A 13,700-nucleotide genomic window follows, 5' to 3' on the forward strand; every position below is an offset into this window, starting at 1 on the left:
TGTTTAAATAAATTTAAAATAAAAAGAACAAAAGGGGAATAATTCAAAAGGGCAAATGACTTTAGTTTTAATAATTACTAGCTTAAAAGCTAGTCATGACAGACTAGTCCATGCAGACTTTTAAGCTAGTTCCTGTGGAGGGCTACTTGAGCCCATGGCTCCGAACAAAACAGAGCTAAATAGCATGACTATAATACGTCTATAATGACTATATTCCCCGGTGGTGTTTGAGCAGAGCATAAGAATTAATTCTGTAATGCAATCATTCTATTGTTCCAGTCCCAAGTTGAATTCCAACTGTTGGACAATTTGTCCCAAAGTTTTTATCTCGACATAAAATTAATTAAGTGAATGCCATTTATCTTCCCACTTGATTTCTGACGTCATTTGACAAACGGCAACCAAGATGGCGTGAATCAGCCAAGCTTTATCTGCTAGAAATAGCAACCCAAATGCTTTTAAATAAGATCCCAATGCTGAATGTTCAAGAACCAAATGAAGGGCAGATTTTCAATCCCGGAATTATCCTGATTCCAAAAAGATGTAATATGTCTATGTAGAGCAAATGCAGATAGAAATACAGGTGTCCCCGACGGAGAGAATTTCGCTTTTATTATTATGTTTTGACATTATCTATTATTTCTATTATTATTTTTATTATTATTTATTATTATTTAAAAGGTAATGTACTGAACTCTATACGAAATAAATGATTAATTTATTGAAACTTCAATTAAAGATGGGGACAGAGAGAAACCTAGAGGCAATTTTTAAAGATTCTCACAAAAAAGTAAAGACAACTTCAAGAAATTGACAATAAATCTCTAAGCTAAAGGACATGCATTGGGAAAGAGAAGTTTAAAGTTTTGCTCCAGGAAGGGAACAAATATGAACGCAATCTATTATATTAGACGGGAAAAGCGATAGTGAAATTGCCGTATGGAGTAGAATGGAATGTGACCAAATGAGGTTTATTTTTCAACACTCACTTCTTCCATCGGTGTTGCAGTGCTTCGATCCCATTGATGAAGAAGTTTTCATCTTGTTGCTCAAAAAAGTCAGCAGCAGATATGACGTCATCGTCACCGTGATACTGCTTACAGTCATGTGTGTTTTCAAGATGACGATTAGATGAAGCCAAATCAAGAGAATAGGGAGGCTGATCAGTTCAACGCCACAGTCACGCACAGCAGCCATTGAAACCAACGACTTGTATGCTGGAGCATTGTCCAGGTGAAGCAAGATCCCTTTCATCAGTTTTCTTGGATGTTTGGTCTTGATAGACTTTCGCAACTGCCTCACCAAGTTGGCATAGTACTCTCTGTTGGTGGTGTAGCCCTTTTGAAGATAGTCAATAAACACAATTCTTTTTGCTTCCCAAAAAACTGAGGCCATCACCTTCCCTGCAGATGAAATGACCTTAGCTTTCTTTGGAGCTGGTGAGGAGAGGTGTTTCCACTGCATGGATTGTTTCTTTGATTTTGGCTCAAAGTTATGAACCCAACACTCATCGTAGGTCAGGAAACGTTCAAGGAAACCAACTGGATCAGCCTCAAATAATGTCAGATTTTTCCTTGATGTGATCAACCTTTTGATCAGGTGTCAGAAGATGTGACATCCACCCAACAGAACCTTTTGTCGGTGCTACTTTGGTATGCGATCTACGTGTCATGAAACTGCTTTGATATACAACCTACACTTTATATTGTGGTCTACAACAAGAAAAGTTATACTTATCAAGAACAGCTTTTCTAGCTGATGTTCGTTCGATTCATCGTTAAAATTAGTAAACTTATTTCAAATTTGCTTCATTCTAATTTTTTTTAATAATATATGTATAAAATGTACAAAAATTTTAATTATCTATTTTTTACTTTTCTAGCTGATGTTCGTTCGATTCGCCCATAAAATTAGTAAACTTGTTTCAAATTTGCTTCATTTTAATTTTTTTAAATAAATGTATGAAAATGTAAGAATACTTTATTTAAGCCATAATAAATAAATGAAACATGTAGATCTCATACTAAAGTAGAATTTGACTCTTGTTGATCACGTTAGCTACGTAGATCGCATACCAAAGTAACACCCTTTCGTCAAGTTCATTGTGCAGAATATTCTTAACTTTATCACAGGATATGCTAATAGCCTTAGCTGTGTGATTTATAATCAATCACCTGTGAAACATCATCATGCTGTGAGCACGATCAATGTTTTCCTCCATGGTGGTAGTTGCAAGATGTCTAGTCATTTTCAAGACTCTCCCTTCCTCTCTTAAATTCAACTGCCCACTTTTGCTCTGTTGATAAAACTATAGTATCATTCCCTAATGTAGCAATGATTTCAGTGTGAATACTCTTAGGAGCTAAACCGTTTTTCTGTCAAATTTGCCCATTTTCAAGAGAAGCTGCTATCAGTTCTCTTCTTCCTTCTATTCCTGTAAATAACCAATGGAATCCACAACTAGGTCCATTGGTCATTCCTCTTCGCCCATATCCACATTGAGCTCTTTTCATCAACATCAGATGAGCGTTTGATAGTAGCAGTTCTTCTGCGGCCTTTGATACCCAACTGCCCGAGTAGCCGACAGGTTGATGCAGCCACGAATCCTCGCGATCTAACTTCAACTGGTTTCAGAGTACAATGGTAACCCTTACTCTCTAGCTGCTTTGCCAGCTCACCATATTTGCTCATCTCAAAGATGTGCTCCTTTTCTATGCGGCTCTCGTATAATACTGACAATTCAATGAAAATCCTTTGAGCACCCTGTTCAGACCATAAGACGATGTCTGGTCTCAAACCATTCTTGATGATGAACTCTGGGTAGTTCATGTGCTTCTCGCTGATGTCTGCAGTTATTTCCCAGGAATCTTCACGTCCAAGACCTAGTGGAAAGATATGCCTTAGCATGTCATGACCTTCGTTATTCAACTCTCCTAAAACTATCACAGTTAATGGCAGCAGTGTACATCATTACAGGATGGCATCATCATAATCCTGAAAAAGTTGCAGGAAGGATGAAATAACACTATAGTAATGTACACTGAAAGAGAGATCTTGGCAAATCGAGTTATAAATAAAGACTAGAAAAACAAACCATGTACAATGATTGATAGATCATGCCTGACCGACAGAAACATATCAATCGAAGAAACTAAAAGACTTTCAAAACGAAAAAAGATCCAAAGACTCTTGTGACAAGAATGTGGGATAGAATAGTTGTAAATTATTGTAATAGCAGCTTTGGGAGTGATAATGGACAACATTTCACGCAATAACTGCAAAAAAAGGTATTCTACCGAATCTGCCATCCACCACCCTTAATAGTAACGAATATATTGGGTTGTTCGGAAAGTTCGTGCCGATTTATAGTAGCTTACCTTTCGACTTATTTTAGAACATGGTTGAGTCCATAAAATAGGATTTGACTACACCTCCATTTAGAGCACAGTTTAAACTATCTTTTCGTGGAAGAAGGTTTATGTTCCTATAACCTGTGTTAATTCTGTAACCCTTTAAAATGGATAAGAAAGTTCATTTTCGGCACTTGATGCTTTTCTTTTTCCGTAAAGGGAAAAATGCCTCACAAGCAACCAAAGAAATATGCGCAGTTTACGGTGATGTTTCTTTATCCGAAAGAACTGTACGGAAGTGGTTCGCAAGGTTCCGAGCTGGAGATTGTAGCCTTATTGATAAAGAGTGATCAGGCTGACCATCCACTACAGGTGATGACCAAATCAAGTCAATAATTGAGAATAAACTACATTGCACAACCCTAGAATTAGCAGAAAGCCTCAACCTATCAAAATCTGTCGTTCATGAGCACCTGGTAAAGCTTGGGTACACAAATCGCGACGATGTTTGAGTACCACATGAGTTGAGTGAAAAGAACCTTTTGGATCGCATTTCCATCTGTGATTCGCTTCGTAAACAGAATGAAAATGCGCCTTTTTTAAAGCAAATTGTGACAGGTGATGAGAAATGGGTTATCTACTGAAATGTTCAAAGAAAGCGATCCTGGAGTAAGTGACATGAGCTACCCTTAGCCATGTACCCATAACTACCCATAACTACCCAAAGCCATAACTACCCAAAGCGATCTCACTATTTGATCGGTACTTTACTTTATCAACATCGGAAAGATAAGCGATGTTAAGCTCAGTGAGATTTGAACACAGCAACATAAATGAATACAACTGAATGATTACAACACAGTTTAATTGGCCGTTCTAACAACTCTACTAATCCACCGGCCTTAACCTGCAGAAAATAATAAATAATAATCGACGGAAATATATTTAAAAACTGACTTCACTGTATTTGACATTTAAATACTTCCAGCTGATTCATTTGATGTTCAAACTTTACTGATGTTGTTTGCTCCCTTTCTCCAAATAGTTCCACACATTTGTACCAACTAGAATTGCATATATGCAAGAAACAGAGATGTTTATTGCATTCTATACAGATTAGAACTAAAAAATTTAGGAGACAGGAAGAATCGGGCAATTAAAGTAGTCAGATAAAGGAATAGCGTTCAGAAAATAAGGAATATAGGGGTCGGAGAATGAAGCGGGTAATAAAGATATGACTGAATGGAAAATTAGAGACAGTTGTGAAAGAAAAGGACTACAGAAGAAAAAGAATGAATGTGAGTAGAAAAGAGTGTAAGAGGAATGAGATGGGATTGGTATAAAAAAAAAGAAAGGCAAGGAAAAAGATAATCAGTGAAATGTAAGTGAAGGAAAGGGAGATTGGTATAAAGGAAGGAAGAGAGGAGTGAGACAGGATAGGTTAAGGAATGGATGTTTGTGAGCGTATGTTTATGAGTGCTTACAACATACGTTTTATTGAGCTATATTATATCACTGTAGATCAATGTTACCCAAACTTTTCGCGCCAAATTGCAATATCGCCCACATATCGGCCAAAAAATGTTCCATCGCCCACCTATGTGAAAAAAAAACCTTGACACAACCCCACCAACACAAAATCCCCCAGCGCTCCCCCACTCCCTGTATCATTTGATACACACATTATATCGTAGACTTGTTGCCCTGTTAGTGCTGTTTGTACTAAATATGCAGTTGTTTACAAATCCCTTATTATGGGTTTAGTTTTGCCATTAGTGTCAATAAAATTCTAACATTAACTCTGTATTTTTCAGAGAGATTGACTTCTGGAAACTTGCGCTTTCTTTTACACTGATTTTCCTTTTCCCTAAATGAGCCATTGATCAGAACTACCAATGCAAAAATAATTAATGATTGTTTTATAAAGGAAAAGAATAAAACTTCTTAATGAGAACCATGTGTCTGGTGCGATGCAGCTAGTGCAGATACATTCGGTTTCAAACTTGTCAACTTTAGCTGCAAGTCTCCTCGTTCTGTCACATCCAGTCCAATTCTGTGGTGGGAAAGTAAAGTTCCAACATGGTTAAAACCAGATTCAACCAAGTATGAGGAAGTGAAGGCAAGCAAAAGTAGTTCCAGATATTTCCACAGATTCGGGTAGGAATTCAATATACTCTGATGGTACCACAAACTTTCTTTGCCATTACGGCGATATCGCATTGTGGTATCATTGTCATTTTGTAATGCTATCAATTCCTCCTGAACGTCATCCTCGCAATCGACTGCATCGATCTCGAACGGTTTGCTATTCCAATTTGGAATATTCAGTGCAATAACATCTTGATATCGCTTCATCATGTTATCATGCAATGATTGTGATATGTAGTTAAATTTTCATCAACTAATTCATCTTTCAAAGAAACAAGTTGTGGAAATTGATGGAATTGACGTTTTGAAATGTTAATCATATACAACCCCAATTTCTCAATGAAGGTAGTGATGAATGATTTACAATCAACGAGAGCTTTTTTATTTCCTTGCAATAACTTATTCAAATCATTTAATTTTGTGAATATATCACAAAGAAAAAAGATATCGCACCTTGCAGCCATCAATGAAGCGGATAGTGGAGTATCTTCAACGAAAGATATGATTATATGAAACAGTTCAACAAAGCGCAAAACACAGTTTCCTTTTGAAAGCCACCGCACTTCGGTAGGATATAAGAGTTTAGTATGGTCCTCATCATTTCACAGACAGAGTTGACGGAAAATTCTATCTGACAAGTGACTGGACTTCAATTTGTTCACAGTCTTGATAACTAACTGTAGCGCATCATTCAACCTACCGTTCACAGTTTTGCCACTACATGCTGCCGGTGTGCCAATCAATGAACAGTTAGCATCTGGTGGGAAATTTCAAGCCTATCATCGAAGGGGTTCCATCAGACGCACAAGCAAGAATATTACTGAGTGGGATATTATGTTCAAAAAGGCAAGACTTGCGAGCGTGAAAAATCAAGCGGCAAATTCTGTGAACAGCATTTCCTCACAAGGTTGAAGGTCTTCGATGAAATACCGAACATATACCATCATCAAACATTGATTGTCCACAACAGTTGATTCATCCACTTGTATAGAAAATTCAGAACGCTGGAGAATATTAATGAGCTGATGTTTGACATCATTGGCCATTTTATTGATGCTTCGAGAAATTGTGTTATTACTATGTGGGATCTTCTTCATAATGTTATTGGGTTTTTCGTGCATAACGGTTGACAAAACCTCTTCGATAACTAGGAGAAGTAATGTTTCTCCAATTATGAGAAAATTCCCAGACTTAGCAACAAGCAATGCAATGTTACTAAGTAATGTAATCAACCCGTCATTCTCCTGATTACAATGTAATCAACCCGTCATTCTCCTGATTACAATGCAATCAACCCGTCATTCTCCTGTTTACTAGTTTCCTGGAGTAGCGTGTTGAATGTTTGTATTTACTGTTTGAAAGAAGAGCTCAGTTGCAAAAAGTATGATAACGACTTGTCCTTCTTCTCAGAATGCTTTGCATCAAAGTGATACTTCAAGTGTGAAGGTTTCGTGGCTTTGTTGGTCAATGTTTGATGTCAAAGAAGGCACCTAGGTAACTGACAGTGCTGAGGAGAGGGAATAAATCCAAACAATAAATAATCACTACTATACTGTCGACAAATTTTCTTGACTGCAGGCATCAGTAAAGGGAAAATGTGAAAACGAATTTCTACAGATGGCATCAGAAAGGCAGTATGGTATTTCCAAAGAGAAGAAGTCAATAGAGCAGAGTCAGATAACACGTATTTACTGAAGCAAATACGGATCTAGTTCGTTTGACTGCCAGCATTTCGAAAATTAAAGTTTATCGAAAATTTTAAAAGTCGGCCCATTAAACTGCTAAATTGCTGGAGTTATTCAACTTTTTCCAGAAAAATGTTTTTAAAAAGTTATAGATGTTTAAAGTTTGATCATTTTTCACCCAGTCAAGAAACACGATTACAAAGCTGTCGTTTTGTGCCTGACTGCACATTTTGTCAACATCCTGAAAATAGCACTTGTGTTTTGATATGAAACCACAGAATTACACACGACATATAATCCCTTATAGCTATTTTTTCGGAGTTTCCAGGAATTTTTTGCGAATTTGAATTCTATACGCGGGACTTCGTACGATTATACCAAAAAAATTTGTAGTGTGGTGTGATTTAAGGCCTAGGCCTATTTGGCTGCTATCTCTAGCACGCATGACAACCATCTCAATGATTGCGGCAGAAATATTCGATCGATAAACAAGTCCACGTTTGTAATACTCATGCGAGTAGTCAAATCGATAAAAGTGCATCCTTATTTAGGCATGCCTAGATATCAGTAAATGTAGATTTAATTTCTAAAACTTCATTGTCATCCACAAAATGTTCATATCGCCCGCCAAAGTCTCAAATCGCCCACCATATTCAAGAAATTCGCCCATCGCTCACTTGTAAGTTGAAATCGTCCACTTTGGGAAGCTATGATTATGAGACAGAAATGATCTGGTCAGCTTTTTACCTCAGTTTTCTACAAAGGTTATAGTTTCTATGTGGACAGCAATCTCATAGACAAGCATCTTTTCCTGTTGGATAACTAATACTCCGAAAAACCACCAATCTATAACTCCTTCGGGCTTATGCTTAGCACTAGCAACCAGCGTTATCAATTATATTACCGTTGAATTGTGTGTGCGTGTGTGTGTGTGCGCGCGCGCGTGTGTATTACATTATACTAGCAATGCATCCCAGCGCTGCCCGAGTGTTATGACGTACATCCACATTGTATTATTTGTTCATTTATTATGAGCAGAATCGACACACGGGGAATATGAAGCGAATAATTCTTCTTTATAAACATGTTTTTCGGTCATTTTCTGATGAACAATGCTGAATTTTTTGACGCCAAAAACATGTAGAATAGCAGCTTAAATTAGAATGAAATCCTAACAGTACCCTCAAAATTACCTAAAAATTGTGTGACTGAGCCTCCTTTGGTGTTAATTTTTGTAATAAAATAGGGTTGCTGTACAAAAAACTTACTTTACCCTGGTAGCCGAAAGATTGCTCAATCTTTTGATATCTGACACAGCAATATTAGCAACTCATTTTCATGGCTACAAATCGGATAATGTAGAAGCTGAAATAGTTCTTACCCATCCCATAATATTTGTTGATAACTGTGAACCACACACATAGACAGTTTCCCCAATGAAAATGCCATGTTCAAAAGTATTATGGTTTTCTGCAAGCATATTTTGTATCAGTTTGAATCAATATTGAAGCCAACAGAATAAAAAAGGGGGTTTTGGGACTGTGTGTATATGTACATATGCGTGTGTATACATAAATTTCACCAGAAAATCGGATATGCTAGAAGCAATAGGTGAACGACATTATTTCTGAAGAAACTTCCCCGTTTTCCAAAAAGCTAAAAGTGAAACATTGGGAGTTTGTAGCTTTTTGAAAGTAGTGAGGTGATGAGTGGACGTTTAGGAGTGAGATTTTAGTTGTTTCTTTAATAAAAAAGAAAGAAGAAAATTCTTGAAGATTCGCACGCTTTGTTTTTTTTTTCTTCGTATATTACCAAGAAAAAATTTCAGAAAAGGTAAAACAATGAAAAAAATTGGGATGGGGAGGGAGAAAATTGAATATTTGAGAACTTGTTTTTTGGGGCGAAATCCTAATCTCCTCTGTCGAAAACATAGGAATCGAAAGAAATTTAGGAAATAAAATAATGTGGATACGCAGATGTCACTTCGGACATGTTAGAAACAACAGGTAAAGGACAGGATTTCTGGGAGAACATCCTTTCAAGTTTATATTGGAGATCAGGTTTTAAATACGCTCATCACAAACACGAGTTACAGAATAGAGAAAGGACATTTCAATTGGATTTGAGCGTGGACGCAGCAAGAAATAACATAATTCGTACAGTGTGAGTGTGTGTGTGTGTGTGTGTGTGTGTGTGTGTGTGTGTGTGTGTGGTGTGTGTGTGTGTGTGTGTGTGTGTGTGTTGTGTGTGTGTGTGTGTGTGTGTGTGTGTGTGTGTGTGTGTGTGTGTGTGCGTGTGTGCGTGTGTACACATAAATATTGTATTAAAATAAGTTATCTTTACAGACCATGTTTGGAATTATCTATATAATTGATAGCAAAGTGTGGAAAAAATTAAATGAAATCCAGGTTTAGTAATATATCGATGAAGTTAGTTGTAGCATGTTGCTAACAACATAGTGTCTCCATACATTATAATGAGAAATTGAAAGAGAGAGATAATTACCACTGTCACCCCTACATAGTTGTTGGTGGTTTAACAATCATGAGTGAAGTCTAATTTTGGAAGTATTGGTTAAGTTTATCATCTTTTGGACTGAAGAAATGTATGTAAAAATTACTGGTATTTCAGTAGAATTCTACGCATGCGTAAAACATCGGACGAAAGTGAAACATGAGAAACAAATCAAAATATTGCCCGAAAATCAACTCAAAATTTAGCGACCCGACCTCGATTTTCGTGGTTATTTTAGAAGTAAAAAAGAGTTGTTGTGCTGAAATCATACTTTATTTAGTAACCGAAAGATTACTGAATCTTTTGATACCTTTTGAAAATCGGCAACTCAGTTTTCGAATCCATAAGGATATATGTGTCTCTGTATAGATGCATTTGCGTGTATGTGTACACATAGATATTCATATACATATAAATATAGATATATACATATTTAGAGAAAGTGACCAGTAAGATGTATGTGAACATCATAAATAAATGCACAGGCGCGAGAGAGGCTGTGGCAAAGAAGCTTGCTTTCCAACCACATGGTTCCGGGTCCAATCCCATTGCGTCTTCTACTATAGCCTCGGACCAACCAAAGACTTGTGAGTGGCTTTGGTAGACGGAAATTGAAAAAAGCCTGTTGTGTGTGGGTATGTGTATGTGTCTGTCCCCTTACCACCGGTGTTGGTGTGTTTACGTACCCGTAATTAGCGGCTCGGCAAAAGAAACCGATAGAATAAGTACCAGGGTTAACAAAATTAAGTACTGGGGTCGATTCATTCGGCTAAAATCAATACTTCAAGGTGGTGCCGCAGTATGGCAGCATGACTGAGACAGTATGGCAGTATGACTGAGACAAGTAAAAGATATCAAATATCATACAACATAATTTCGTGACTTAAAATTATCTCCACACCTACAATTAAGACCAGGTCCACTTGAGAAGGGAAGATAATCTCAAGAACCAAGAATTCTCCAAAATTGGTAAGCCTTTAAAGAAAGGATAAGTGAGAAAAGGGTAAGTGGAGATAAGATGACAGTCGTGACAGGTCTTTCTGCCTCAACAGCACGTCAAGTGTCCACTCTCTCTCTCCCTCTCTCTCTCCATCTCTCTCTCTCTCTCTCTCTCTCTCTCTCTCTCTCTCTCTCTCTCTCTCTCTCTCTCTCTCTCTCTCTCTCTAATGATCGGTCGTGTTATTCTTTGCTCCGCAGTGAAAGATTGTTTTTGGGCTGAAAAGTTTGAAAATTTGCTGTTTTGGTCGTCGAGGCCACTTCTTTTCTGCTGTTGCAGCAGAGTTTTGCTGTTCTTTCCCCCTTGTTTCAAGGGGGAAGCGACGAAAAACATGAATTTGCCACCAATCTCCTCCGAGTCGGAGGAAAACGTTGAAAATTTGTTTGAAGGCATGAAGGCGAAAATGTGGGAGGAGGAAGGTAAAAGTAAAGAGACGTCTCACGCGCTCGTTACAAAAGCAGACGACAATATGTCTGACGAAGCTACTACACAACAGGAAAAGTCAAAAATAAATTTTGCGAGTGCAGCAACTCGCCCCTGTGAAAACATCGTTATTAACAAAGAAGGATTAAAGAAGTACCAAAGTTTATTAAAAAAAGAAGGTGATAATGTGAAGTTGTTCCCTCCCAATGAATTAATTTACGCGACGGAGAGAAAAACTGTCATATACAAGACATATAATGTGAAAAATAAGAAAATTGACTTCGTGCAGAGAGAAGCCATAGAAAAATGTTTGAGGCCGATATGGCAACAAACTACTTATATAACGAGGGGTAGTCGCTTCGGCACGGTAGAGGTGCGTTTCCCTAGCGAAGAAAAAGCTAGGGAACATTCAACAAGAACGTTGAAGTCGGAAGATGTAGTTCTCCTACCTTTTTATTTAGGAATGAGAACTTCCAGAATAACGGTCACAGACATTCCTCCCGAAATAGATGTGGACTTTATCATAGCAGCGATTCTCTTAGGCAAAGAGGAAGAAATTGCCATTCTTCAGTCTAAGAGATATCGCCCCATGAACTGGTATGGACAAGACTTAGAGCTTGTGATCCAAGCAAAACCCTCGGACTTGGAAAAATTGCCAAGCTCCCTCACCATTGGAGATAATACCAGCTTGATGGTAATAGTCGAGGGAAGAAAACCTAGGTGTTATAAATGTGGCGAGAAAGGCCACATAAGGTCGAGCTGCAAGAAGACAGCCAAAGAAAATACTGCAGAGGCAAGCACGACGCCGAAAACAAACACTACACCGCTAGAAATAGCAGCCACGTCACGCACCCCAATTGCCGAAGTTCAGCCGACAACGGGAGAAAACAACAACAACAACGACAACAACAACAACAACGATGAAAACAACAACAACAACATCCAGGAGTGGGTCACCATAGAACCTTCAAAAAGAAGGCGGAAACGGAAAAATCCACCCTCTTCGGATACACAGGACTATGCTCCGAGACAGACAAGCACACCCACACCCACAAATACAGTCGCAAACACACACGTAGCCAAAAAAACACACACTGGAAAAAGCACACACAAACACACACACACCTACCACAAGCACACACACACACCTACAAACACCCACGATTCTACAAGCACACACACACCCACAAACACACACACACACCCCTCCACAATCGCCTAACAAAAAAAAAGAAATACCCTCACGGCGATAAATAAAAACAATAACCCATTAAGAGAAAAAATTATTTTAATGAAATCGGCGAAAAAATATATCGTAACAGATATAAATAGTACTATTTCTGAAAATGTCGAATTTTATACAATAGATAACGCTGATTATTTTGAAATAAAAAATCTTTTGCGGAGGACGTCGGCCCGTTACAGATGAACTTTTCGAGCCATCTGTACAGGCAATTCGCAAAAAAACTGACCTCGCAAAACACAACACTCACAGACAGAAAAGAGGAGGGTGAAACTACACCCTCTCTTCCGTTAAAACAGTAAGTTTTAAACTTTCGACTAATTTTTCACATTCTCGTTTAAACTCGGTTGTATAAATATTCACGGCCTGGGGTCGTATTGGAAGCAAGGCTACCTCCTTAACGACCTTAACGATCGTTTGGATGTAGTGGTAATTACCGAATCCAGACTGAGTGAGCTGCAGGCCTTTACGCTCCTTCTAAACGGCTACGAGAAATACGTTTCTCCCTGTCGACCTGGAGGGGGCGGAGGAGTGGCAGTGCTAGTCAGGAAAGACCTGGATTTAGAGATTAGAACTGTCTTTATAGATCCGGAAGGCAGGTTGGTCGTTTTTGATGTGACGCGCAGTAGTGGTAAAGTGTTCAGGCTGGTCGCTGTCTATGCTCCCTGCGAAGGAAAAGCCGGACAGAAAGAGTATTTCAAAAGCCTAGAGAATTTTCTTGGCACGTCGAACACGTTAGTATTGCTAGGTGACTTCAACATAATTTGCGATGCAAGCGTAGATTATGTTGGCTCGAGAAAGAATAGGAGGGGATTACCTCACCCAAGTCGTTTCGAATTGGCAGATAGATTCAGACTGGACCACCCAGACACTCCAGCGTGGACCTGGGCAAGAAACGACGGGTCGTCCAGATCATACATTGATAGAATCATAACTAGAAAGAAAGATAAGAAAATACTTAGCTGTCCACAACACCATATCGTCAGCTACAGCGAGCACAAATTAGTGACCTGTACGCTCGACATAGATAGCATGTGTAGACGAGGTACCGGTTACTGGAAGCTAAACAAGTCACTATTGGACTGTGAAGCCTACAGGAATCAGATTAAACAATTAGTAATGAGGGCGTTAACCGGATCCATTATCAACAACAAATGGTGGTACGCCCTGAAAAGAGCCATCAAATTTGAGTCAATTAGGTTTAGCAAAGAACTAGCTAGTGCAAGAAACAAAGTAGAAAAAGAACTAGTTAAGGCAATAGAGGAGGCAATGAGGTCAGGCAGTGCATCGAAAGTGTTAGCGGCGAGGTTAGCACTCGACCAACATCTCAAAGCTAAACA

The 13,700-nt window shown here is 38.4% G+C and overlaps 1 protein-coding gene across 1 annotated transcript; it reads right to left on the reverse strand.

The window, feature by feature from the left end:
• Positions 1-5,294: 5,294 nt before the first annotated feature.
• LOC115227259 (SCAN domain-containing protein 3-like) lies at positions 5,295-5,708 on the reverse strand. The gene has a single exon (XM_029798145.1). The coding sequence runs from the start codon at positions 5,706-5,708 to the stop codon at positions 5,295-5,297; it is 414 nt and encodes a 137-aa protein (XP_029654005.1).
• Between the last annotated feature and the right edge of the window lie 7,992 nt (positions 5,709-13,700).

This window comes from Octopus sinensis, unplaced genomic scaffold (assembly GCF_006345805.1).
Source record: "Octopus sinensis unplaced genomic scaffold, ASM634580v1 Contig02465, whole genome shotgun sequence".
Classification (NCBI taxonomy): domain Eukaryota; kingdom Metazoa; phylum Mollusca; class Cephalopoda; order Octopoda; family Octopodidae; genus Octopus; species Octopus sinensis.